General features: G+C 42.4%; 1 protein-coding gene across 18 annotated transcripts in view; it reads right to left on the bottom strand.

The window, feature by feature from the left end:
* Positions 1 to 6,186: 6,186 nt before the first annotated feature.
* The window catches only part of Dab1 (DAB adaptor protein 1), a 1,105,478-nt gene continuing 1,084,258 nt past the window's right edge, over positions 6,187 to 27,406 (bottom strand). For 17 of the 18 annotated variants that reach the window (XM_087214676.1, XM_087214681.1, XM_087214667.1 and 14 more), the window contains 4 exons: positions 25,989 to 26,537; positions 22,132 to 22,259; positions 21,685 to 21,795; positions 6,187 to 9,540 (listed from right to left, as the gene is read on the bottom strand). In XM_087214676.1, coding sequence (XP_087070802.1) covers positions 21,700 to 21,795; positions 22,132 to 22,259; positions 25,989 to 26,537 — 773 coding nt within the window. In that variant the 3' untranslated portion in view covers positions 6,187 to 9,540; positions 21,685 to 21,699. The remainder of the gene's footprint in view (positions 9,541 to 21,684; positions 21,796 to 22,131; positions 22,260 to 25,988; positions 26,538 to 27,406) is intronic. The other variant, XM_087214675.1, reaches the window with a different exon arrangement.

Here is a 27,406-nt window from a genome sequence, read left to right as displayed (position 1 = left end):
CTGAATATTATACATTTTCTATGACACATAAACATCTACATGCATACTTTACACAATAATAGAAATGGGAACTTACCAAACCTACCACTTAAAAATATCTTTGACACTATTTCATTTCAAAATATTTATTTCATGTATTTAAAAATGCCACATAGTGCCACAACTTTTTAAATGGGGTCCCTGTTGATGGAACATTTAGTTGCTTTCTGTTTCTTGTTATTATTTCTGAAAGCTTTTTGTATTTCTTCTTCTGGAATTGTTCATTAACGTCCTTTGCCAATTTTTCTGTAAGACTTTTTCTATAAACATTTAGGAGCTTTCTGTACAATCAGGATAATAAAACTTTGTTTACAATGTATGCTGTCTTTTCCTAATTTCCCATGACCTTTTGAAAAATGAATTTTATTTTCCATTTTAATTTTGCTTTATGATGATTGAGCCAGGGTCTCATGCTAGCATGAAAGGGATGCTACCAGCAAGCCACATTGCCAGGGCCTTCTTCCACACTTTTTATTTTGGGAAAGGGCCTCTCTAAGCTGCTGATGCCGACCTGGAACGTACAAACCTCCTTCCTCATGCTTGAATAGCTGGAATTATAGGTGTGTACCATTGCACTTGGCTCCATGGCATTTTTATATATAAACTTTTATGAGGTTAAATCTACTCATATTTTTACGAATATATAGTCTGCATTTGGTGTTATACTTATGATACCAAAGTGACACACTTTTCTAACTATCTATGAATTTTCATAAATATGTGAATAAATATGAAATATGATTTATGCTGTAAGATTGAGATCATGATCAGAATAACATTAAATCATAAATTGATTAGATAAAAATGCTTATTTTCATAATATTGGACCCTTTTCTCTCAATTTGTTCATTTAGTTTATACCATTTGACAAGTTTTCCTAGTTCTGTTTTGTCAGTTTTTTTCATCTTGTTCTTATTTCGTTAGTCTGTATTAAGTTTATTCTAGGGTATTTTGTCATTATTGGTATCATTAATGAATCTATTTTCCTAGTAAGTTTTCCAAAGGGTTATTTATAATAACATATAAATATTGATTTGTGTATATTTAAATTAACCTCCTTAATTTTCTTATTAGTTCTTACTGTTTCTGAAAGGTATTTCCCATTAGAAAATATTGTCTACATACATTGATGATGTTTTCATTTTCATATATATTTATATATGCCATTAATGTCAAGGCCTGTCAAATTATATACACACACACTATATATATATTATATATACATATATAATATATATATACGTGTATTACATCTATATATATACACACATATATATATTATACATATTCCAAGAGTGAGTCTGGTGCTGTCCATAGTCTGGACAATACAAATTGTCACAAAAGTCTCTATCATGGCCCCAATGTCACACAAAGCCTACTGCCATCTTACATAGAAAATACTTCTGCAAGGATGTCTGTCCAATATCTGTTGCTCAACCTTGGATTGTTATTAATCCTTGAATACCCTTTTCATTGATCTTTGCAGCCAAGGATTATTGTCTTTGAACAACTTAAGTAAGCTTCCTCACTTTTCCTTTGAAAGTTCCCTTTTACCCATCCCCTGTGAATACACTCATGGTTTCCATGACACTCATTTTTCACATTGCAGGACTCCTTGCTTACTTCCAAATGAGGATCGTTAGTTGTTGGAGAGACTCCCTGTTTGTTATGTAGGTTGACAACAGTTAGATACCCTATTTCTTTTCATGTATTTGTTCATTGCATTGCCTTAAATTTTAGAACAATGTAAAATGATAGAGGCAGTAGGTGGCCTGACCTCTAATTTCCATGAGGGTACCCCTTATGTCACTGCTAAGCCTCGTAGTAGTCATTGGTTGGGGACAGGTGTCCCATGGAAAGGGAATATGATGATAAATCTAGTTTTCAAATATTTTCTCTTGAAGAGATTGATGAATTTGTCAGTTGTCTTTCTGACATCCAGTATGAAAGTTTCTTGACTTAATTGCGTTCCAAGAATCAACTTTATTTATAGCTGTGTTTGATTAGCTAATATTTAATTTGGAAATTTCTGATTATCCATTAGAAAGATTAGGCTGCAATTTGTACAACTTGTTTTGCTGTTTTATTATTCTAGCTTTGAGATGTGAATTGAGAAATTGATTTCTCTGTGCTATGCAACATCGTAAATAGCACATCATTCTCTGGCTTCATTTCTAGCCAGTCCGGGTACATCACGGTCATGGGCCCAGTCAGGGCTGCTAATGCCCTTCCCTCCAACGCTAATGCTCACCTTCTCATTGTGCACTCCACTCACTTCCTCTCATCTTGCTAACCACCAGTGTTCCCTGCTAGCCTTATTCCACCCCCCCACTGTCACCCCACACCTGCACCCCAGCATGATCCTACTATTCTTCACTTGCCTGTGAACCTGTTCATCCACAGGAACAGTCGTGGATGCATATTTAAAAAGGTTTCTGAAACTCTAGTGCTCATTTACAGGACCAGGGGCACAGCATGTGCATAATAACTCTCTGCTATATGAAGAAGGCCATGACAATTTCTCTTTAAACTTTGCCAGTGAAGTAAGTTCACAGATGTATGTGTGTGTGTGTGTATATATATATATATACATCTTTGCCTTTCTTCGTGTACACTTCCTTGCCTTTCTTTGACAGTAAAATGGAGATAATAATCACTGTCTGTCATTTTGCACACTTTTAGTTGCTGTACTGGGATAACAGATATAGAAATAGTAAAGCATAAAAGTAAAAGAAATAATTACAAAAATAATAGCTGTCAGACTTTCATTGATAGTAACCATAGGCAATGCACATTGAGCATTCACTATGTTCTAGGTACAGATTTATCAAATGTATCTCTCATAACAGTCCTCAATTTGACATGTGAGTGAACTGAATCTTCGAGAGTGTATGTGACTTCTCAGGGTTAAACAGTAGGCAAATCATGGAGCCAGAATCTAAACCAAATCTCTGAATTCAGAGTGCACTCTATGAAAAGCACTCCGCATTTGCTTTCCAGTAAAAACAGAATGCTCCACTTAGGAAAGAGATAAATAACGAGCACAGGGTGACTATTTGGTCAGATACTTTATTTCCTAGGTGCTGCCTCAGTTTAGAGCCTATCAGAAAGAAAGCCACCTTCTTGACTTCAGCACAATTTCTCTTTCTTTTGATGAAAGTGGGCCTTATCAACTGAGGTTTCTCATCTTTAGATTAAGCTACGTTGCTCTAATCTCAAGGGGTAAATGCAGGCTGCATGATGGCTGATCACCTTTCTTGTTCCTTCTGTGCAGATCAGAAATGGAACAACATAGGTAAACGGAAACAACTTCCATTTAATAATTAAGTTTCAAGATTCTTGAGCTTAGACCCTGAGCTACAGGTGAGTGGCTCTGACCTGTAATCTGAATGAGGTAGACCTCTCGGTTCCTCTACCACCCACCCAAAGGTGAGGTGCAGGAGAGCTGCTGAAAGTACAGTATGAAGAAAGACAGCTTGGCATTTTCCTCCTGACAGTGTGCCTGCTTTCAGGCCTGCTTATTCCATCTCCAGCCATTCCTGCTTGTTCCCCACTCCAGGCTGTGACCCCAGTGTGAGTGACAGAAGTGGCATGAGGTTGTTCAGAAGATTAAAGACCCAAGTCACCAGAGGCCGCCGTCTTGCAAGAATATTTAGACATTTTCCACTTGGCAATCATTAATATTCTTCAGCAAAGAATGAACAGAAAGCCTGTTCAAAAAGGCTCCTTCTTCAGATCTCTGTACCTTGGAAGCTAGAGTGAATGTGAGGGTTTTGTTTTGAAATTAAATATTCATTAGACTGGGTTAGAGCTATTACTGTTCTTGAGAGTAAAACTGGGTTTTCTCTTTGTTTTAAGTTAACTACAGTCACTTTACTTAAGACTCAATTTCTGTACTGAATCAGTCAGGGTTACCGCATGGTGTGATTTTTATAATAACAGATGCAACTTGGAATTGAATACAGGAATGCTCAAGGTATTTTATAGAAGGTGCACGAGCAACTTGACATTATCAGAAAGAAGTGCTTGCTACACAGTAGAGGGGAGAGGCTTGAGGTTCGGCCTCTGGGGGAAGAGGTCCTGCTCTGTTAATCTATAGCTGTTCCATAGCGTCTGTCTCTGAGTTTCACTCTCTTAGGCTGTAAAATGGAGGGTATGTTTCTTTTCCCTTGGGGTTTGCCTACAAATTTGCAAATGCTAGCTAGAAAATGAGTGGTCCGGACAAAGCAGGGGCACACAGTGGTAACCATTATTCATATTTTAACACAAGTACTGAGAACTGGTCACTCAATGGCTTGAAAGCTTTACATCTGTTAACTCTCTCTTTTTAATCTTTCAGGCACCATTGCTTCCATTTCCCTTGAATTTCAACATCTTTTAGAAGCTTCCAAAGCTTTGAGGGTTGATTTCAATGAAACCTGTTTTTATTCTAGGCATTTTTCCTACTGTCACTCTGAGTAAAACAAAAAACATTTACTGTCAAAACAACAAGGGTTTGCTCTCAAGCACAGAATGAAGGCAGATATGTCTGCCTGACATTTTGGCATACGCCTAGCAGCTAAATAGGATACCTTTTCATTTGTCACTTCTTTAAGATTCATTTAGGGTAGCGAAGTAAATCACTAGCACTAGTTTCAGCTAAACTTGAACAAGCTGGGCAAAAGATTTATTCTTTCTTGTACACACACACACACATGCACACACACACACACACCCCTCCTAAGGTGCCAATTAAAGAAGCAACTGTATATTTAGTAACAAGATAGTAGGAGCTAGTGGATTTTTTTACTTTAACCTGGAGGAACTCAGGAATCTAAATTATGACCAAAGGTCAACTAGAGGTCTGGAAGTTGACATAGGAGACCAGTGGTTTTCCATAAATTATGTAAGCCTATTTAAAACAGTGAATATCCAACTGTTGTTAAAATTGGAATCAACTATAAGTAAAGAGACTCAAAATTGAAACTGCAACTCTGCCATTTGCTAGCTGGGGAAGTTAATCTCAGTTTCCTTACATACTGGCAATGGTACCTATTCCTTTCAGATTTTTGTTTTTGGTACCAGGGATCGAACTCAGGACCTTGTGCTTGTGAGGCAGGCGCAGTGCCACTGAGCTAAATCCCCAGCCCATCCTTTCAGGTTCTTTAGAAAATTAAATGGGGCAATGGATATGAAGTGTCTAGAACCTATCAGGCACATACAAGGCCAGATTAAAGGTTTATGTTTATGCAATCAATACAACCATTTCCGGGTAGATGTGGGTTTTTTCACATCTCAATGACCTATGGTAACTCTGTCTATAAATTGGTTAATTATTGAATGGATAAATGGATTTAGTTATAAAAGGAAATAAAAATCACACACATGTACATATATACATACATATGTACACACACATATACATTTTTTGTTCTTCAATACACATAAAAGTCAAAATCCAGCTTCAGACCTTCAAACAAATGTGAACATGTAGAAAATGTGAAGGAACAAAAAAAATCTTCCTCCCTGAAGGCCCTCAAAGCAGATGACCTTGAAATGAATGATGAAGAACCCCAGGACAGTCTAGAACAGTGATGGGGAAACTTTTAGAGACTGCTTGCCCAAGACTGTTTTGCAACCCAAAAACCTACTTATTTACTGCCAAGTGCCAACACTGCAATTAAACCTGAATATCCGATGCTTAGCTGCTGGAACGACTCGGCTCGTGTGCCGACAGAGAAGGCTCTGCATGCCCACTGCGGCATGCGTGCCATAGGTTTGCTACCACTGGTCTAGATCAACCTTGGTTTCCCAATCTAGTTTAGTAGATTTTTTTTTAAAGAAGATACCCACCCATAGAGGATCTTCCCCATCTCTAAAAGTCTCATGCTACATGTGGCCAACCCCATATCTTCACAAGGCTTGTTGGTCCTAACATCTTCTTTCCTTGCTATGGCTGCTTTTCCAAGCATAGCAAGTGCCTGGATTCAGGTGAGGGTGGAGGATGAAGTGGTCTAATGTCCCAGCAGAGCTTGCTGTTTCTAGCTCAGGACATGGGAGACAGAGGCTATCCTCTGGTCAGATGAAACCTCAGGCAGAAATGAACTTCTTTTCAAATCTGTCACCTGATTGTCCAGTGGAAGCTTGTAGAACAAAACCAGGCTAAGCTGTTGTTCTCAAACATGTTTATTTGTAACAGTTTTACATGGCGTGTTACAGAAATTAATGGAAAATTTCTAAAAATTTCGCTGCTCTGTTGAATGCATTGTACATAAAGTTAAAAATAATGTGTCCATATATGTTAACAAACTGTCATCTGAGGTAAAGTTAAAGTAGGTCTAGAAATGTACTGCAACAGTCATTTTCTCTTTCTCATCTTTATTAAAAAAATATGTGTCAGAACGCAGAAATTGAAATGAACCAAACCCACAAAGTAAACATTTTTCTTTTAAAAGAAGGTGCCCGGTACGTTACATGATGGGGTTTCAGTAGACACTGGAATGAGTATGAACTATCAAAAAGGTCTCGGGGCATGTAAAGACTGAAGAGTTCTGGGGAATGGGGACAGAATGACAGGTGGCATTTCCCTGGTTTCAAAATTTAAAGTGACAAATTTAGTGCTAGTGAAGGATGAGGAATTAACAGTTGTACACGTGGGTTTTCTATTGATCTAACCAGAACTATGCAGGCTCCCCATGCTCTTTTGGTGTTGGCACCTCAGCTCTTGTTTGGGAATGACACTGTATTCCTGGGATAGGGTGTAGTGATTCTGGGTTCATGAAACAGTGCTTGGGAAAAGAAAAAGCAGAATTTTGCCAATGAGAATATAGATGGCAGTTTCAAATCTCAATTTTCTTTCCCTCACTGAAAGGCATCACACGAGCATCTTCTTTCGTCTCAGACTCAGCTACATATTCAATCACGTTCCATGATGATGACAAGTCCACTGGGCTGTCACCTTCTGCTCTGCAATTAACTCCAGACAGTGTACCTGATACAGCAACATCAGCCAGATTCACCATGCACGTGTCAGAAGTAACCCCAAGAATGGGAATAATGGTGTGGTACTTCAGGACAAACTCAAGACGGCTGTACTGGGGGAGAAGATAGCACCACTTGTAAAGAATCAGAATCACAGACACAGCAACAGAAGCAACTTCCCCGCAGGACTGCCTATCACTCCCTATCTCCAGAACATACCACTGAACTGGCTTCGGGACAGCCCACCTGGTTATCGCACCTTTCCCTCTTTCTGCTTCAGGTGATGGGGTTACCTTAGCATAAACTGTATGCACCTTCCCGGGGAGAAATCTTGTGGCCCAACATGTGACCGCTTCAGAGGTCACTTGCTGTTTCTTAAGACTTTCCACATTCGGATGCTATTTACATATATTCTCTAATGGACATTTGCTTGGTTTATCTACTCAGAGAAAAAACTAGATTCCAGTGACCTGGTTGTATAAAATGTGGTCTTCAAATAATAACAATCACTTTGATGTATCACTTTGTTTTTGTCTCATCAGGTGTATAATCATTTTAAAATCAATCTTCCAAATCATTTTTGTTTCTATTGATATGGAGACCCTAAGCATACAGGCCTATTTAAATGAGCCATATCAATGTAAATTCTACTTTTCAAAGTAATAATGATTATCCCCAAATCCAATTAATTACATGATTCTTGAAAGTTTGCTTCTCGTTGTTAAACCACTAACTGTAATATACCGTGACTGCATAGGAACATCAGGAAAACACATTTGACCTGTATAACAATTCTCTGTAGGGCAAAAAATATATAGATTCTTTATGAAAATCATGTGCTAAGCATACGAACCGAACACTGCACTTTTTGTCCCATAAATGTAAAAACAGGAAGCTTAAACCCTTCTGTTTCACATACAGTCCAGTGACTTACGGGCAAGTGGGTGGGAGTGGAGAGGTGGGAAGGTTTTGGAATCTGTAGGCCAGGCCTTGTGAACGCGAATTCCGTTTTCCCTGTTCTGCACACAGGATGTGCAGAAGGGCTGGATTATGGAGTCCTGCGCCCCTTCCGGTTCTCTGGCTGCTGATTGGCCAACTGCTCCTGCCAGCTGTCCCTGAACTCCGGCTTCCTAGTGTATGCTCCAGAGTAACATCTGGCAAGTGAACCCATTCATTAAGTTTGTCACACCTTGCACTCAATCTGCTACCTTCTCTACAGTGTAATGGCATTATTAAAAAGCATTTTCATTAACATTTATATTTACAAAAAAAAACTGACAATTTTTTCATTAGAACTCCTTAAAGCCATTTCCCTTAAATATTTAAAGAGTTTAATGGTAAGGTTTTTTTTCAAGTTATAAAATAAAAATCCCATTCAGATTTTCTGATGTACAAAAAGAGATAGAGATGGACCATTTTGACCACAGAATCAGTTTGTTATGCTGAATGTTTATGTTACCACTGTTCCATCAGAAAGCTGGTTTTTAAGATCCAAAACCATGTGACCAGAATTGTACCAGAATTATTTGGCAAATGACTTTTCTTTGAAAATGGCACGTGGAGAAGACACTTGTCTGCATAGTATCACAGCAGCAAAGTATCGGAAAAAAATAAAAATATTATTTTATTGTACTCAGAGTTTAGAGCTTCTTAGGAAATTAGATGCATTTTTCATCTTTCTCATCAATGGGGTTTGATGTCCTTTCCTACTCACAGAATGAACATTTGAACCGAAAACTGTCTTTCTTCAGCAGGGTGCAGAATAACAACAGGGTTGTTTTGGCAACGTTCTTGTTCGTAATGAATAGTCAACCACTTATTTGTCTTGTGATTTTAAGTTAATTCACTCATAAGAGGCTTTTTCTTCCGGTTAGATTTCTTCACCCATATCTTAAAAAAAAGTCAAAAGCAATACAAAATTTGTACACCCATTAATTTTCAAACATGACAAAGGAAGGAAAGGGGTAGAGAAATGGCAGACCAGGCCCTATGGGGCGATGAGCAAACACTGTCATATGCCAAAAGGCATACGGAGGATGATACCGTGGTCCCAGAGGAACCCTTGCTTTTTGCCTAAAAAAGTCAGCGCCAACCTTGCTGTAATTCTTGGATGTCTGTCACTCCAAATCTTCTGTCTCTATAGTGGTCAACAAGTAGAGAAAACAAAGCAGAATTAGGATTTCAAATTCTGGGTCATCTTAAACCCAGCTAGGAGAGCTTAGAATATCTGTCAGGTAAGCATTTGCTTGACTTGTGATTTAATGTTGGGTGTGGCTTTTTAAAATACTTTTGTGGGTTTATTATTATTATTTTTTTGTGCTGCCATATATATCTGCCATCGGTTGCCAAAAATGTTGTTCCCTCTTCGAAATGAGTTCCACTGGGCAATTGTGAATTTCTCTGTGGAATGAGATGAAGTGGAAGAATACAAGAGAGCCTGTCCAGATGTGATTTCCATGCCAGGCTTGATACACCCACCGCCAACTTGCATTGACACTATTTCTTAGGTCTGTTGATCTTCGCATAGAGAGGCTCTGGCTCCTGTGGACAGAGGGACAAAGTGAGGCCTGTTCTTTACCACGGAGGAAGGGGGGTGTTCTGACATAGCTTTAGGAAGGAGGGTTTGAGATCAACAACAGAAAGGTGACAGTGGATGATGGATGACCTTGGGCTAGTTTGGGATTATTTGATCATGCATACAATTTTGGCAAAGATCTACTCATCCAGTTCTAGCCTTGGTTTTCAAGCTGAGACTGAATTCCCTGTTAGAGGAATAGCACGGTACAGTAGAGAGAGCTGGATATGCTGTGTGCTTTGGGCAAGCCATACTCTTTGTGAGCCTCAGTTTCTCCAACCATGAACTGGGAATAATACTGTTTATCTTGTAGGATTCTTGAGAGAATTAGAGATAACCTGTAAAAAACATCTAGCTCAGCACTTGGTAGTATCAGGCCTTCAGAGAATGGTAACTATGGCAATGAGCCACGTGGACATTTTCCCAACACAGTTTAACAACTGTCTTCTTGGAGACCACTGACATGGTACTTCATGTTGCACTTTGTCCCCAAGAGCGGTGGTGACCGGGTGTGCTGCTGAGCAGCACAGGAAGGGCCTTCACTCTTAATCAAAAGCTCTGGGATTTGCTTTCATTCAACCAGTCTCAGGTTTGGCCAGTACTTTGCCTGTGTGGACGGGGCCACCCTGGGACACATACAGGGATTCTTACCAGCACAGTACAGCAACCCTGCAATCCACCCATGGTGACAGGAAATGATGTCTGGCCCTGTGGAAGCCATGCCAGCCTCCAGTCCACACTGAGGTGGCCCAGCACGCACTGGCTAAGCAGGTCAGATACATAGCCTCTCTTAGGCAGGCACGGGCCATCAGCTGAAGTTGCCCCTGGTGCCTTCTCTCTCTGTGTCAGGACTGAGCAGGCACGGTGACGTCTTAACTTTGCTATCTTTCATGTTAGCGTGCCTCCTACCAGGTGTGCACAGGTGCCTTTCATTTGCTTATTTTTCTGAATCTCCCAAATGAATATATATATATATATATATATATATATATTTTTTTTTTTTTAGACAGGGTCTCACTATGCAATCCAAGCTGACCTTGAACTCACTATGTAGCCAAGGCTGGCCTTGAACTCATGGTGATTCTCCTGCCTCAGCCTTCCAAGAGCTGGGATTACAAGCATGGGCCACCACTCCCAGCTTTATATTTTTAACTTTTTTACAAAAGCCTTGGAAGGTAGGTGGTTTATATCTTTGGCAAGTAAACAATCAAGCACAGAAAAGTGAAGTAATTTATCTATGGTCACAGAGCTAGTAAATTTGGAAACATGAGAAATGAAAATAGAGTCTGGTGATTTTTATAGTTTATTACAATAGCTTCAGGGTGGGAGACACTAGCCCTTCCACCTGTAGAATGCTTGAAGGTTTATAAATCAATATTTTATCTTATTTAACAGTCCTATGAGCAGCTTTTATCCTTTCCGTCCTATTTCACAATAAAACTGAAGTCCAGAGAGACTGCAGTCTCAAGGTCACTGTGCTACCTCTCGTGTGGAATGTGTCGTCCTGCTTGGTCTATGCTATCGAGTGCAAGTCGCCTAGGAAACAATGTCCCAGCCCAACGCTGTGCAAGTAAGGATTCTCAGCCCCGCACAGAGAACTCTGGCTTCCCTGGAGTCCTATGAGAGCAAAGTCACCGCACCAAGAGCGAAAGGCAGGACTCCTGCCATCGGATCCAAGATGTCTTCTTCTAGGACTCATTCTGTGTGCATTCTTCCAGGGAGAGGAATGCCTCCTGCTCTGTAATGTAATTCAGGGCCAGCCAGTCCCTCCAACATTTCACCTCTGGACTTCACATTGCCCTTGGAAATGGAACAAATAGCGCATCCCGAAGGATGGAAGCCCATTTTGATTAGGGTTCCCACCAGCCATTCTGCCACTGGACACACAGGATCACAACACAGTAGGTCTTCAATAAGGGCACAGTGAACTAGCGAATGACTATGATATGGTTTCTACTTTCCTTGCTGTTCGGATCCCTCTGTCTTAAATAGACTTCAATTTGGCTTTATTCTTTCAAAATCAAATTGATGAAAATGTACAGCAAGATGATTTACTAAGTACCCAATCTATTTCTTGCCAACACCTTGAACTGTTCCCAATAACTGTTGTAAAATTAAATGTAAAATTTGTTGTGTATGCATCCAGGGGTGGGTGTCCAAGATGGAGCAGAGAACACTCAAGAATAGCAAACAGAAGAAGCATTTCCTTTTTGCCTGTGCTGGGTTTCAGGGATATGTCAGAAGGTTTCCTGGTAGACCTTTATTCTCAGCCCATTCTTCTTTTTGGATGCCCTAAGAAGTCAGGCTGCCTTGATCTCACCCTACAATTTGTTCTATTCTAATTTTGGAAACTAATTTATCCAACTGAGAATGACACCTAAAAACAGAAGACGACAGCAGGCTCAGACAGGGTAATTAATGCCACACTGCATTAACTTTCTGCAGCTGAGACAAACATTCACACATCTCCTTGCCGGAATTTAACTTCAAATACCCATCGCAACAGCAGTAATAACTGCAGTCAACTCTCAATTATCCCCACTAATGAAGGGGACCGGTGGTGTGGAAAACCCCAAGCAGCAGATAATCCCAAAGTCTGACATCGTGATGCATTATATGCTTAGGCAATAGCTTTCCTTTCCTTGTTACAGACCTGTGACTGTCTGAGCTGGAGGGAAGCTAAGAAATCATTTGATCCAGAAATTTCCAACCTGGTTTTCTGGCAAGGTCAGGATGGAGTCTTCAAGTGACGTTCGTTATTCCAAATGCCTACACAGAATCACACGTGGACATACCATGCTGTGGGGGATTGCTTGGTTTCTTTTGGTAGATGTGTCTACATCTTTGCCCTGTTCAAACCCCTTAAAGGCCTCCAGTCACCCACAGAGTAAGGTCAAAGTTCTGTACCGGGGCACACAAGGCCCATTAGTCTCATAGTCCATTAGAGCTAATAAATACCCCTTCTAGACCATGAATCAACACTCAGCCGCCAGCTGCATGAGTCATGTTTAAAACAATCTTTCTTCTTGCCTGTGACAGAACGATCTTTCTGGCATGGATTTGGTCACGCCAGTCTCCTGCCTAAAGCAGGCCCCCGACTCCCTATGGCTACATGATCACGTGCACACCTCAGTGGGGGCGGGCATTCAGGACCCTTCCAGTGCTGCTCTGTCCTCCCCACCAGCCTCACCCACTTCCACTCTTCCCTCTGCCTGACCATCTCAATGCTCTGCAGGGTGCACCCCGACATGGCAGGATTTTCCCATCTCTGAGCCGTTGCTCACTTTCTTCTGCCTTCAGGCCTTTGTTCTCTATGAGGATCATACTCTAAGGCCCAGCTCAATCACAGAGGCTTCCTGGGCTCTGCAGGTGAAGGGAGCCCTTCTGCTCCTGGACAGTGGCAGGGTCCTTGGCAATCACTGTCTTCATCCTGTCCTAGCATCTCCGAGTGTGTTCTGTCCTGAGCGCCAATGGGTCTGGTGTGCCAGGATCCCAAATTCTGAACAAGAGGCGAACCCACTACCAACATGGAGAATGAAGACATGGATGAGCAAATGCATGATTCTTTTCTCAACAGGAGTTGACCAACACTTGGGAGTCTTAAGTTGATCTGTGATTCTGACATATTAGTATCTTCAGAGGACCACAAAGTAGATGGAACCATGCAGCAGTAAAAACTAAAACAAAGTCAACCCTAAGTTAAGTACCCTATGTGTCTGGGAGGTGCAGGGAAAGACTGAACGTCCAGAAGTCTGAGGTTGGGAAGGACTGTTCTTCCTGCTGCTGAAGGCCACCAGGAACACACCTGTCCTGAACAAACTGGGTTTACTCCTTGTGCACAGAGGAGCATGGTGGTGGAGACAGGGTGAGCAAGGACTTCTCGTCAGATCTGGGCTGATGTGAGATGATTTGGAGAAAGGTTAAAGTGCAGGGTTTTTCTGTGGCTCAAGAGAGGGCAATTCTATGGTTATCTCAGTAATTCTTATCTGGAAGGCCAGAAGGATGGAGCAAGGCTAAAGCCAGGAGAGAGGAATGTTTGAACATTTTCACGGTTTGGATGCTCTTCATGATTCGCTTGTGCTTGGCCATGACTACTGAGGGATCTTAACGTGTCGTGACCTGTCTCAGGCCCTGAGGGGCCTTGCCTGACGCTGATGTATGTGAAACTCTAGATGTTCAATAAGAGAACACCACCACTTGGTTAGGGCTGTGATCTCTCTTCCTCTGGAGAAAGCCCAGGATTCTTGTACTCAACCCCCGGGGGGCCAGTGTCCTCATGTGGGAGAGGAGGTGGCGGTCCCCAGTGGAACAGGTGTGGAGGGTGAGGACCGAGGGACAACACAAGGTGCTCATTGCACACACAGGAGCCTGGGCCCTGGAAGACATCCCCAAAGGTGAGGGCCTGCCTCTGTGCCCATGTCCCCTTCCTCTGTGGAAGATGGCTGCAGGGCCAGCAGTCACCGGTGGGTGTCATTCCAGGTTGCTGCTTCTTTGCAGAATATAGATGCTATTACAAACAAGCTCTCAGTTAGGAAATTTAATAATGGCACTGAATCAGCCCAGAGAAAGTGTGCAGAATGAACATGAATATGGAGTTAACCCACAGGCCTGGCTGTAGGCCACGTGGGTAAGGGACTGCTGCTGTTTGCAGACCATGGCATGAGTTTTATAAGTATGAATTATGTGCCCACATATAGCAGCCGAGTGAACTCCCAGAATTAGAGTAATCACAGCTTCTGTGTACAGAACTTTCCCAGGCTGGGAGGAGCTTTCCTCTTTCACATTCTTCATCTTGCTTGGGCTTCGCATTGGGGCTATGCCTTTGGGATTCTGATCTCCACAGCACATGAGCGTGGGGTTGCAGGTTCAGTGACTTGTCTAAGGTCACTTGGAACAGGGCAGAGCTGGGACATAATCAGGTTGTTGTTGTTTGTCTTAGCTTTTTAAAATTGTGGTAAAATGTAATATAATATTCGCCATTTCAAGTGTAGAGTTCAGTGGCATTAATTATGGTCACAGTGTTGTGCAGCCATCATTACTAGTTCCAAGTCTTTAATTACCCAAAACAAAAACTACACCTATTAAGCAGTAACTCCCTACTCCCTCTACCCCACCCCTGGTAACTTCCAGTGTCCTTTCCAACTCTACAAATTCACCTGACCTCCTTATTATTTTAAAAATAACTTCGCTGAGGTATAATTTACACACAATGACATGTACCCATTTCAAGTGTACAGTTCAAGGAGTTCTGACAAATGCATACACTCATGCAAGCTACAGAACATTTCCTCACCCTAAAAACTTCCCTTGCATCCTTCTCTGCCAACCCCACCCTGCATTTGCTCTGTTTCAGAGTTTCCTGTGAATACACACAGGTCTTTTGAAGCCTGCTGTCCTCTTTAATACCGTGTGCCCCCACTCACAGAATGTCAAAGCTAGAAGGCCCTTGGTCTGACAGCAACTTTCCCACATGAGGAATCTAGAGTCTTGTACGTGAAACAAACCATGTGGGAGACAGTGGAGAGCCAGGGAAAGCTCAGGGTTGGGGCTCCCATTTCTGTGCTGGTTTCCTAGTTTCTTCCCCTGGTCCTAGCTCTTTGACATGAAACAAAAAAACAAATAGTTTCCTATACGATATTATAACAAGCCCCTCCTGGAAGCCACCTAAGTTGTGCTTATTATGTTATTCCCATTTAATATTTATTGTATTTGTTTTGGAATTTTTGTCTACACCTAGCAAAGGTAAGTCAAAAGAGAGCTCTCTCGGGAAATGGGGAGGGGACATTGCATGCTGAGAAAGGTGGTCTCAGAACCTGGTCAATGGGTGCCATGCAATTTGCTTGTTTGGAAAGTCCATCTGTGCCCAAGCCGGAGGGTCTGAGGTGAGACTACGGCAGGCAATCCAAGTTAGGAGTCAGGCTGCAGCTGGGAGAGGAGCAAAGCTTGGGTCCTTCTGCATTGCTCTGGGCAGCAGCAACCTCAGCCTCACAGTCTTTTAGCTCTAACATTCAGGCTTAGCTTAGCTTATGGGTGTGTGTGTTGGGGGGGTGTTACATTTCCTGGTTTGGCAAAGGAAAAGCTGGTGGTAGCCAGGAGAGTGGAAATAAGACAGAAATAACTTAAAGTTCTGCCTGAATCCACGTGTACATGGGTTATGGAAAATGCATGAGTTTTGGAGCCACAAAGATTTCAGCAATCTTCCCCACTGCCTGCATAAACAGGGGGGCATTTCATCCATCCAGGCCTCTGTTTTTTCACCTGTAAATGGAGTTTGCAACCTCTGCCTTATGTAGTTGTGAGAATAAGTGAGTTCGTCTAACATGGTGGGAGTTCTACCTTCTTTTTAATAAAAAGGCAAAACAAAGATTTCTGACCACTTTCAGCCTAAAAGTTTGGCTTTTGGGGTAGAAAATTCTTCAAAATACTAAAATATAATTTAATGATTAAATAATTAAAATATCATGTAATGATTATATTTTAGTAATGGATGCTGCCTAATGCACTAGCTTCCTAGAGTCTCAGGCACTGAAACCTACTTAGTGACTGTAGACATGGACCACCCAAATTCCCGGGGAGGGATCTACACATGTTCTGACCAACCTTGCATTTCCCCATCAATAACAACAAAATGATGAGGATAAGCTACCTGATTTGCACATATATATCATCTTTTTTGAGCTTATCATGTAGCAGATGTGGATATGACACCAGTTCTCCAGTTCTCTGATGAGTAAGAAGGCTTTTTCTTGAGCTGGGGATTTAGCTCAGTGGTGCCGCCGCCTGCCTCGAAAACGCAAGGTCCTGAGTTTGATCCCGGGTACCAAAAAAAAAAAAAAAAAAGGCTTTTTCTTAAGTTCCTGGTCCAGAATGGGTCCTGGACCTAGGGCTGATGGCCGGGGGCTCGAATGAAATCGGTGTAATTTACAGGTTTCTGCCCTCTCCTTTGTTAGCAGGGAATAAGGACAGGCTGAGGGTGGGGTGCTGTTGGCAGGTCTAGTTTTTCCATACTGCAGCTGGGTGACCTAGGGCAAGTTAAGAGGAGCCTCATATGTCACAGCTGCAAGGGCCTGTGAGACTTGGTTTACAGAACAGATCAGAAACGAAGTCGTCTGCCTCACATCACACATTTATGAAGTCAAAAGGATGGTGTCAAAACCCAGGTGTCCCGGTCCTATTTGAGTGCTCCTGAGTGATTTAATCTGAGGTTAGATTCCAATCTTGGCCCTATTACGTGTGCACTGTATGATTTTAGCAAGTATTAACCTCTCCATTTTACCTGTCATATTTAGGAAGAGGGAGTGATCCAAAGACTTACGAATCTTCCTGTGAGGACTGAATTAAGTGGTGCTACTAATTTTTAAATGTATTTTATTGGTAGTGATAGATGAAGGTACTGTGATTACTTACCACAGGGTGAGCCTAGAAACACTGAGTGTGATCTAAATCAGGGATCAGTAAACAATGGTCCATTAGTCAATTTTGGAGTTTGGCTGTTTTTGTAAATAAAGTACTATTGGAACACAGCTACACCTGCTCGTTTAGGCACTATCTTTGGCTGCTTTCTTCTGTCTGACTACAGAGTAGTTGCAATAGATTGTATGGGGCATAAATAATAAGTAATACAGAGGTGGACAACTGCTGGTCTAGATGATCAGTGCATTTGTCTTGCATCTACTACTCCAATACTGAAAACCATGATGTAATCTTCAAATCTAGCCTGACTTCTCTCATAACCCCCAGGGGTCATATCCAGCAGCCGACTGATATTTCTACTTGGGAATCTTATGGACATCTCAAGCTCAATTGGTCCTAAAGTGAACTTGCCATCTTACTGCTCGACCAAGCTGCTCCGTGTTGTGTAGCACAGAGACTGGCACCACCTGGTACCCTGTGTCAGGAAACTGAGTGTCGTTCACACATCCTGTTCTTTACTTCTCATGCTCCTTCAGTTTTAACTTCCTGCCAAGGGCATCCTCTACCTATCTCTTAGCTCCAAGCCCACTTCTCCATCCTGGCAGCCACTGCCTGCATCTAGACTCTGGCCACATTCCGCAGGAAGCCCTCCAGCAGTTTTCTAGCTGGAAGATCCCAAAGTGTCTCTTTCTGAAGGTCTGAGGAAGTGGGACACCATTCTCCCCAAAATCTTAGGTTGGATTTGCCTCTGAATTCTATAACCCTGAGATAGTCAGGTTTTATGTATTTATTTGTTGAATCTTTATTTTAGGCTCTGTTTTTCGGTAATCCCCAAATGCATGTATTTTACTTGCAAAGTTTACAAACCACTCTCATATTCATGTGACTCGTGGACAGCTAGGAATGGGAGCTGGGAAAATTAGCTGTGCTTTGCCACACAATGGAGCAATGCTTACCTAAGGTCACCTGCTTCGGATTCATGTTCATATACAAGTCCCCCAACGCTGTGTGTTTCTTTTTTCCCCCTTTTAAAAAAAGAATCCCCCTTCCAAAGCATCTGAGGTTCAGCTTTCTTTCCCCCTGAACACTAGAACTTCTACCAGGTAATGTTTTATATGTCTTGGGTTTCCACTATGAAGATCAGTATTTAAAAAATGACAGCGACTTATTATTTATGGCAATATGTATTGTTACAAAGGGAGACAGACTGAACAATTCCCATTGTACAGATGCTACTTGGACTTGACAGCTGGCAAAGTCAGATAGGCAGTTTATTTACTTATCCATTTAGCCAAATAAATGTTTTCATTTTTCTTTCATCTCCTCAAAGGCTAACATTTTGCCTTTAAAATTGCTCCAGCAACACATCAGTGAAGTATAAATTACCTGCCATTCCCACACCAGCCTTTATAATATTATTTTGGTTCTCTTCTGCCCAGGTTGACTCGGTCTTTCAAAGACATGTGACTCTCCCAGATGGGAAGGTAGAGGAGAAAAAGAGAAATAATTGAAGATATTTTCCTTTATTGCTAAAATAGAACTAAAGCTTCCATCTTCAGGGAGTGGGTCTGCCTGTTTACTCTTAATCTGGTGGGATGTGGCTTTAACTTATCAACAGATGTCATCCCCATGTATTCAGACTGTATGGCTAACTCTAATGAAAAAGCAGCTGGAGAGAATGGTTGCAAGGGTGATAAGAAGGCTGAGCTCCTGCTTTCCCACTGTAGAAAGGCAGAGGGGAACATAAAACCTTGGACATAACTATCTCTGCATGGAATCCCTTTGCCAAATGTCCAGAAAGGAGTAAAACATGGCAGTCGGTAAATGTCTAGTTGGGTGGGTAAGTGTTGGGGTTGGAGAGGAAAAGACCACATGAGCCTCATGCTCCTCTTGGCAGAGGGCCCTAGAAAGTCTCAGGATGGCTTCACGTGTGGGTGCTGCAGAACATCTGTCAGAAGGCAGTCATCAGCCTCCCAGCATCCAATTCTTGATAAGGAATTATAAATTGGCCACGCTAAGCTTACAAAGGGAAGAACTGCCTCATCAAAGATTACAGACTGGCCTTCCACCAGAGCTAGAAGTGACTTCTGATTTACATGGGACTCTAAGGCTTCACAATTTTTGAAAGTGATAAGGCTCGAACTGGGATCATTCTGATTATGTGATGAGGGAAACCAGTGAGCTATCAAGCAGGCTCCCTTCAACTCATGCTGCTTTGAGGAAACAGTTAACTGAGTTAATTGTCAGGAGAGAGAACATATCTAGCAAAACCTCCCAGGCAATGGGTATATCCAACATAAGGGCTAAAGGTACACAGTTCAAGATAGTAGAGAACCAACATTCATTAAACACATGATAGTAATGATTGTGGCGGGGTGAGGATGATGATGGTGATGGGGAAGGTGCTGGCTTGATCACGATGATGATGCTTGATGTGGGAATGGTGACGATGTAATTGATGATGGTGGTGGGAATGGTGGCGGAGATTACCATGGGAGCTAACAACTGTGGGATGCTTTCTAGGTGTGGGGCACTGTACTAAGAACTCCACATACACTGCCTCATTAGATCACACAGCAACAACCCCATGAGGTGAACATTATTTTTATCTCTATGAAGAAAACAAGACTAGAGACTGATTATGAAATCTCGGCAGGGTCACAGAGCCAAGAAGTGGTGAAGCCGGATTCTGACCTTAGAAAATATTACCTGAGAACCCAGAGGATTCAGTGTCTATCTCCAGGCTAGAGACTGAAGATATGCTATCTCAATTTATGTCATGGGTAATATAAGCCTCCTCTAGCAGAGGAAGTAACTAAGACTCAAAAGAAATAATGGCTCTTGCCCAAGATTTCTCACTATTAAGTAGCTGAGCTAGCATTTTAACTCAAATTCCAAATCCTGAGGTCCTGCCACTGTACCATGCTATGTCCATTTACACCTCAGCCGTGGCTTGGCATGCTCGATGGAGCATTGAAAATGGAACACACCAATGCCCCGTGAAACAGTATAGCTTGTGTAATTGTTTCAAGCTGAAGAGGCTCATGAAGATAAAGATTTGATACACTGATCTGCAAAGGGTGTAAGTCATCTTTGTTTTCTAGAAGAACTTCAATTTTAGGATGATGTTTGCTGTAATCCTGATGAATAGCTCTTGTCACCTCTAGTTCCGTCATCAAATTTTTCAAGACAAGGTTGAGCACATGAAGTACAACATTCGCAAAGAGTAGATAGCCTCTTAGGGATTCAGCCTCAGGAGTCTACCCATAATCCCCAACTTTCCTCTTTCCTGGAGCATTGACTTTGCCTTTAACAGACCAGCTCCCAAAATAGTTTTGCAAGACTGAATTTATAAATGGCCGTAACAGGGTTTTTCATGGCATGATGTAGTATTATGTGCTGTTGTCCTGATGTAAAGTGAGGCAAAATACACAGTATGTTAAGCTCTTTAATCATAAAATCTATGGGCAAAATCCACTTTCAAAACACTGTATTACTTTTCAATAACTGTCACAATAAGTTATGTATGGATGGAGAGTGATTCTGAGGTAGCCTCAGAATCCATTTAGGAATGGTGAAAACTGTTTACCATTTTAATGGCTCTGATCATATGCTCAGGACTAAAAAAAGGAGCTCTCTGGGTATGGCCTTGCAGTCCTATATGTTTATGGAAAACTAGGAAGATATCTGAAAATTGAATACATTTGTCAAGGAGTGACCTCAGAAATCATGTCTGGGTGATAAGGTGTACTTCTCTCTCCTGAGAAGGTTCACTCTATCAGCTCCTCTTTCTTTCAATCCAATCAGAGGTATTGAAATTCAAGTGCTAAAAGCCACTTCTAGTAAATGTAAGTACAGCTCTCTCCAAGTAGCTGCTGATGGAATCTAAAGTGACTTGGTGGCAAACCACATGCTAAAGCACAGGTGCGAACAGCAGAGCCTCAGAAGTGACAGCCACACATCACTGGGCTTTGCATTGCACTTTCCCATCGGGTAGGGGTGCAGGCCCCTTTCTGGCTAGATGAAAAGGGCTACCACGATCTTACATCTCAATCAATCTTATTTCAAGCACTGCTTGGTTTTGGATCATAGTCTGGCTTCTCAGTGTGTTTGATTGGTGACCTCTTTAGATCTGTGGCATGTAGGCAAATGCAGTGACATTTTGTGTAGAAGATTAAAGCATCTGGACCACAGCTCACTGAAAAATTATCAGGCTGAGCAGAACGAGCCCATTTCAGAGTGATGCTGCTTTCAGAAACTTAATCCACACTGAGTAGTGTTGGCTGTGCATCATTCTGGCACTACTGCCTGGTCAGAACATATCATTAATAAAATATGACTATTTCCCACTTTTCCCCCCAACCCTATGGCCTTGTATATGTCAAAGGTCATTCATCGAAGAGGAAAAGCAGAGTGGGAAGGAGAAACCAGGCAAGGAAAGATGGTCCACACACTGGCAATACAGCTCAGGCAAGCAGACATGGCATAGACATTAAGTGTGTAGCTCAGGCAAGGAGACACAGTGCAAATACTGGTGATATAGCATAGGCAAGGACTTACGGTGCCAACATCAGGAATAGAGCTCAGACAAGGACAGAGGGTGCAAACATCAGAAATATGACTTCAGAAATCAAGGACAAGCAGAAGCAAAAGCAGTGAACTTCAGGGTAAAGGAGATAAAAAGGACAGATACCTACCCAGACCTGTGCTATCTAGCTACCGGCCTGTGGACTTATATTATCACCACTGGGCTCCCCAGTGGGCTCCCCAAATGGCTCACTGGTGGAGGAGGCCTGTGATCCATCAGGCTAGAACACAAGAAGATAATACTTTTTTTTTCTTTTCAACAACTGAAAATATAAGACAACTAGGAACATTTTCATGCAACACATACAGTCAGTTATCTTAAAGGGGTGCAACTTTAGTAAGAGGATGCCACCCCACAAATGCAAGAGCCTGTATCAATTTAACAAAAGGACAGCCTTTTCTGGCTCACTCATTTGAACATGAAACAAAGCCTGTTTAGCATTTTCTTCTATGTAGGCTTCTACAGGCAGAGTCCATTTCAGAAAGGGAAGTTTTAATTTTAAGAAAAATAAATAAAACACCAATAACAGAACAGAAAGAACAAAGCAGTCACTTACAGCTTCTTGTTCTTCACTTTTGCTGGGACTTTCAAAGCCCTCTTCGAAGAGGTCATCTGTGGCCGGATCGCTGGCATGAGATGCAGAGGATTTGGATGGAGAGCTCTGCCTAGGGGCTGGGGTTGGAGCTACACAGAAACCATACAAATACAGGAAACATCCTAAGTGCCTGGAACAACCATTAGATCCCACAGAAACCCCAGGGATTTGCTTATGCAGTGGTACCTCATTTCACAAACTTGAGTTTTTCCACAATTCTGGTTGCAAACCAGATTGGATGAGAACTGAATCAAATTTGATTGTTAGGTTCAATGTTGACCTTATGGGGAAATTTGATTGGCTTGTCTTCCAGTTCAGTTTACGACCAGCATCGTGGAGAGCCTTGAGTTTGTGTACTGAGGTAGCACTGTATGTGGATCAAAACACAGGGCCCTCTTCCTCATCCCAAGTGAATCAGCTAAACGTGTGAATTCTCCTTCTGTACATGTTTATCTTGTCCTCTCACAACCTGACCATAAGCAAGGTTCTTGCTCACACTGGTGGCCAAAGCAGCTATTGGGAAGGGATGCTCCCTGGACCAGTGGCAGGAGCATCATCTGGGAGCTTGTTGGATGTCAATTCTTGAGCCCTCCCCAGCTGTACTGGATCAGAAACCCTGTGTATTAACAAACCCCCTCCCTGTAGGTGACTGTGATATGTGCACAATTTGAGAACCACTGGGTCATGGTTTGCTTTCTGCTCTCTGCCTTTCATCAGAGAGGACATTCACTGAGTGCCTTTTGTGTGTAAGATATTGTTTAAAATTCTACACACAGTGTCCCCGATCCCCACAGAGCTTCTTGCAGCTGGGAGTTAACCCAGTCTTATAGATAAGGAAAGTGAAGGTTGCTAATTTGTCCCTGGAAACTGGCAGGACAAGGCCTCAAATCTTGGCATATAGTAAATAATCAATAAACATGTGCGGCACAAAGGGAACCTGGGAGACCCGGAAGTGGTCTCCCAGATGGGTGTGGCTGATAATGTCACAGTTGGTGCTTTATAAGACTCCACAGTTGCTGTACTGATTCCCACATTTCCCTCTTCTCATTTGGTCCAGAGGTTTATAACAAATATTCCACTGGAAACTGCTCTTTTGTAATTTCTCATTTGGCACAGAAAATAGCAGTCACTGGCTTAGTGTCAAGGGAAGAGATGATAAGGGAAGATATGGCTTCATTTAGTAGATGAATATCAAGGCCACTGATAAAGGCTCCCTGCTGTAATATTCTAGAACTTAAAAATCTGGCAGCCTATCAGACAGTGAATGATTGTAAAACTTATTGTGCATCTTTTTGCCCCAATGAACCTATATTTTAAATAATGATGCTATTTCAAAACCTGATTATTTGTAATGTGCTAACAAGCCAGTCACAGGGGTGGCAGTTCCCATCCATTAATCTCCCCAGCAACAACAATTCCAGGTGTTGTTCCCCGCCCCGAGATGTTAGCAACTGCAGCTCAAACAGGTGTGGGGCCTTGCTCAGGATTATCCAGCTATGAAACAGCAGCCCTGGAGTATAACAGAGAACCCTGTGACACTATTCAGTCCGGCTATGCCTTTCTGATTCTATTCGAGGTTCACTTTTGATCCAACCAAGTCTTCACTGAAAACATTCTGAAGGGGTTTCTGGTAGAGAAGAGAATATAAAGACTGGTTTTACTCATTTTCTTTAAAAAATAAAACATTGTTATTTTTCTTTGAAAGGAAGTGTGTTGTGTTTCATGAGATGACTTTGGAACAAACAAGTTATAATAGGGTTAAAGGTATATAAAACTCCATGATAGGTAGTAGATGTTAAATAAATATTACCTTAATTGGATCCTGAATTGTGTTTGAAGTGGTTTATTGTTTACTAAACACTGAGAACCTAGGGTCTGCTGCCAATTCTGACAGGTATATTGCTTATACTTACCCAATGAAATCAATGGGAAACATAATTCAGAGTTTATTTATGCAAGTGTTAATCTTTAGAAGGTTTAATAGAATACCTCTGTGCTCTACAATAGTGGTTCTCAATCTGGGGCGATTTCACCTCTAGGGGACATTTGATAATGTCTGGAGTCATTTTTAACTGTCATTACTAGAGGAAAGGGATGAATGTCACCTGGATCTACTGAGTAGAGGGTAGGACTGCCACAAGATGTCCTAGGATGCACAGGACAGCCTTCCATAGCAAAGGATTACTGGTCCAAGTTGTCAATGGTGCTGAGGTGGCAAATCCTGCTCTGAAGCTCAGCCATAGCTAAATGGCCTTTGTTTGGGTCATTTCATTCTCTACAACATTTCCTATTCTGCTATCATTACGCAGAGTGTGGAAGGATGAAGATATATTCCCTGTCCTTAAGAGCTTAAGCTTATCTTTGTTGCTCGCAGCTGGCACACAAGTCCATGAACAGAGAGACATTTGTTTTTAAAAGATGCTCGCACATTTGTGCATGGCTGTTATTTCTTTAGCATTTCATATTTTATTCATTATTCCTCATTGAAACTCTATGAGTTCGAGTTAATAGAGATGCCCCCCACTAGGTAGAAACCATGGCCTGAGTGCAAGAGGGCTGTTTATACACATCAAAGGCTTTAATTTTCAGAACAGCATTCTGCACCTGGCTGAAATAACACAGCCTAATTGTATTAACATTACACTTTTCTTGACAGTTCACTGTTGGCCACGCAGTGATCCGTAGCCCCAGTGACAGTAATGAAAGCACCAAACTCATTGTACCATGAGCCTTTTCTATTCCTTTATCAACTGTCAAGGTACAGGCTGAGTCACCAGAACACCTTTCCTGAAGTGTGTCGAACAATCACATGAATGCCTGAGTGTATCTGGATTCTGATTTGGCTGCGTAGTTACTGTTTTCTTGATATAGAGAAGGCACGTGGGATAGAATCACTGACTGTGGAAAGCAGAAGGGGACACACTGTCATCCAAGCCAATTCCCTACACTTCAGAAAAGCCATGTGCTTGCCAAAGACATGGCCAGCCGTAGAGGACCTGTACCAGGATCTTTGGTCCAGCGCTCTACACCAAAACCCTTCACGTAGGATGACAATACTTCCAGTGTTGTGAGGTACACGGTTTTTAGTACAGGCATTAAATCCTTTTAATAACCCATAGCCTTAATCAGAGGAGGAACAGGAGGCTCAGAAAAATGAAACTACATGTCCAAGGCATAAAACTAGTGGGGAAAAAAGATTCTGCCTGGTCCTCAGTTGAGAGCTTCCTGCATCCCAGTCTTTCCTTCTCTGTGATTCCCAGAAGTTTTGTGTGAAATCTGATGTTAACTATTATAGGTAGACAAGACATTTTAGCTGTTACAACTCTGCTTTCAACGTTCTCTCTGATCTTCTTTTCTAGTTTAATGTCTACATCCTGTTCCTAAATTCTAAAACTATTTCTATTTTCCACCCATTTTCTTTTCTATAAGCCAGGCCCAAATTTGTGTTTCATAAACTAGGATATACATAAATGAACAAAGGAGCAAAGTAATGAAATCCTAGGAGGCAGGAAATGGTGAATTGTATTCAATTCCATCACCTCATCTGTTATGTTTGCCTCTGAACCTCACCGTGACTACCTATCAGTCTGTCAAACAGGCCTACCAAAGCTCTGCTTCAGCATCGTTATGGATGTAAAAGCCCCTCTGAGCACATGGAGAGGTTTGTGGGCTCTACCTGGCCCCTGGGTTGGTGGCTCTTGACTTTTAGGAGCCCAAAGAGGGCGAGTGAGATGAGTTCTTGCACCCAGACATCCAATCTCCCCCAGAAACCGGCATAGTTCTCATTGGGTTGTACGTCAAAGGCAAAGGGCACTCACGTGAGTTGGTCGATGGCGTGGTAGAAGTCACAGGGGTCAAATTCAACTGGGAGATGTCGAAGTCGTCACAGTCATCGGTGTCCTGTGCCACCCCGACTTTGTTGAAGTAAGTGGAGAAGGCCTCTGAGGTACAGGTGAGGGAGGGCTGGTCGGGTTTGCGGGAGGGCACGGGCGGAGGCTGGGCCATCTGGAAATCCTTAAACATCTCTTTCCCCATTTTCTGCCTGGAGTTGTCGGTCTGTGGACTTGACCTGCTGGAGTCACTTGTGCCTGGGACTGTGGCAAGGGGGGTGAGGGGACCTTGGAACATGGCAGCTGGCAAAGGCATAACAGTTTGTGTGGGCATGAAGGCGGCTGGAGGAAACTGCCCAGCCACAGTTTGCCAGGGTTGCTGGGTGGCAGGAAAGAGACTCGGCTGGCCCCATGCGATGGGCTGAGCCCCCGGCATCACCTGAGCAACTGGTGGCTGAGCACCCATGGCGATCTGCTGTTGGACGAGGGGCTGCTGGCCCCAGAAGGATGGGAGGACGGCGCCCATTGCAACATAACCTGGAAGGACAGAAAGGAGGTCAGGCACAAGCTCCAGAACTGACAGATGTATCCCTCACCCTCTGAGTGCCATCCTGGGTGCCAGGGACCACAGGGAGCTATCCCGGAGCCATTTCTCCGGAGAGGTGGCTGGGGAGACCTCTCTAGAGAGACAGTTGCTACACAGAAACTAGAATACAGGGAGGGGACAAGCCATGCAGCTGTGCAGGGGATAAGACAAACATTTCTGGAGCAGTTAAAAGATCCCTACCTTTCACAGCCTTAGGAGTCAGTGTGTCTGAGTAGCAGAGAAAGGAAAGGAAAGCAGGCATGGCCAGCCTTTCACCTTGCCTCTCAGTTTCTTACACACTCTGAAAGTCAGTCTTGGTGTTGAAAAGCCAGGTTATAAAATCTTCCTTTCAGCATCGAGGCAATGTGCACAGTGAAAACGGACTGGAACGGTGGAACTTGCAAGGCTTCGGTTAAAATTCAGACAGCTCTCCCTTATCTACTCAATTTAAAAAGTGTGTTTTAACTCCCACATGATCTTATCTGTAAAGGAGGCCTCAGATGCCTCCTGTCTCACTGCCCTGGTCTGCAGATTGAGGTTACACATTCAAGGTGTGCACCTAACACCAGTGAGAAGGCCACCTTGCTTGGTGTATAGCAGACATGCACCAAGGTACAGGTATAGATATTATGGTACATTATTCCTCTATTATTATTTTTTAGAGGATTAAAACCATGAGAGTTATTGTCTATTCAGGAGTACTTTATATAGTGGCACAGGCTGGGCACTGCAAAATTCCAAGGCATGTACTATATCCACATATATTATCATGATAATTGTTTGCTGTATTATAGCTTTTAACAGGAGCACAAGTGACATT

Source organism: Heterocephalus glaber, unplaced genomic scaffold, assembly GCF_053883595.1.
Source record: "Heterocephalus glaber isolate CG9 unplaced genomic scaffold, H.glaber_assembly_v1.0 deba00001447, whole genome shotgun sequence".
Taxonomy (NCBI): Eukaryota; Metazoa; Chordata; class Mammalia; order Rodentia; family Bathyergidae; genus Heterocephalus; species Heterocephalus glaber.
The sequence above is the reverse complement of the archived record's forward strand: the minus strand, read 5'-3'. Positions and strand labels throughout refer to the sequence as shown.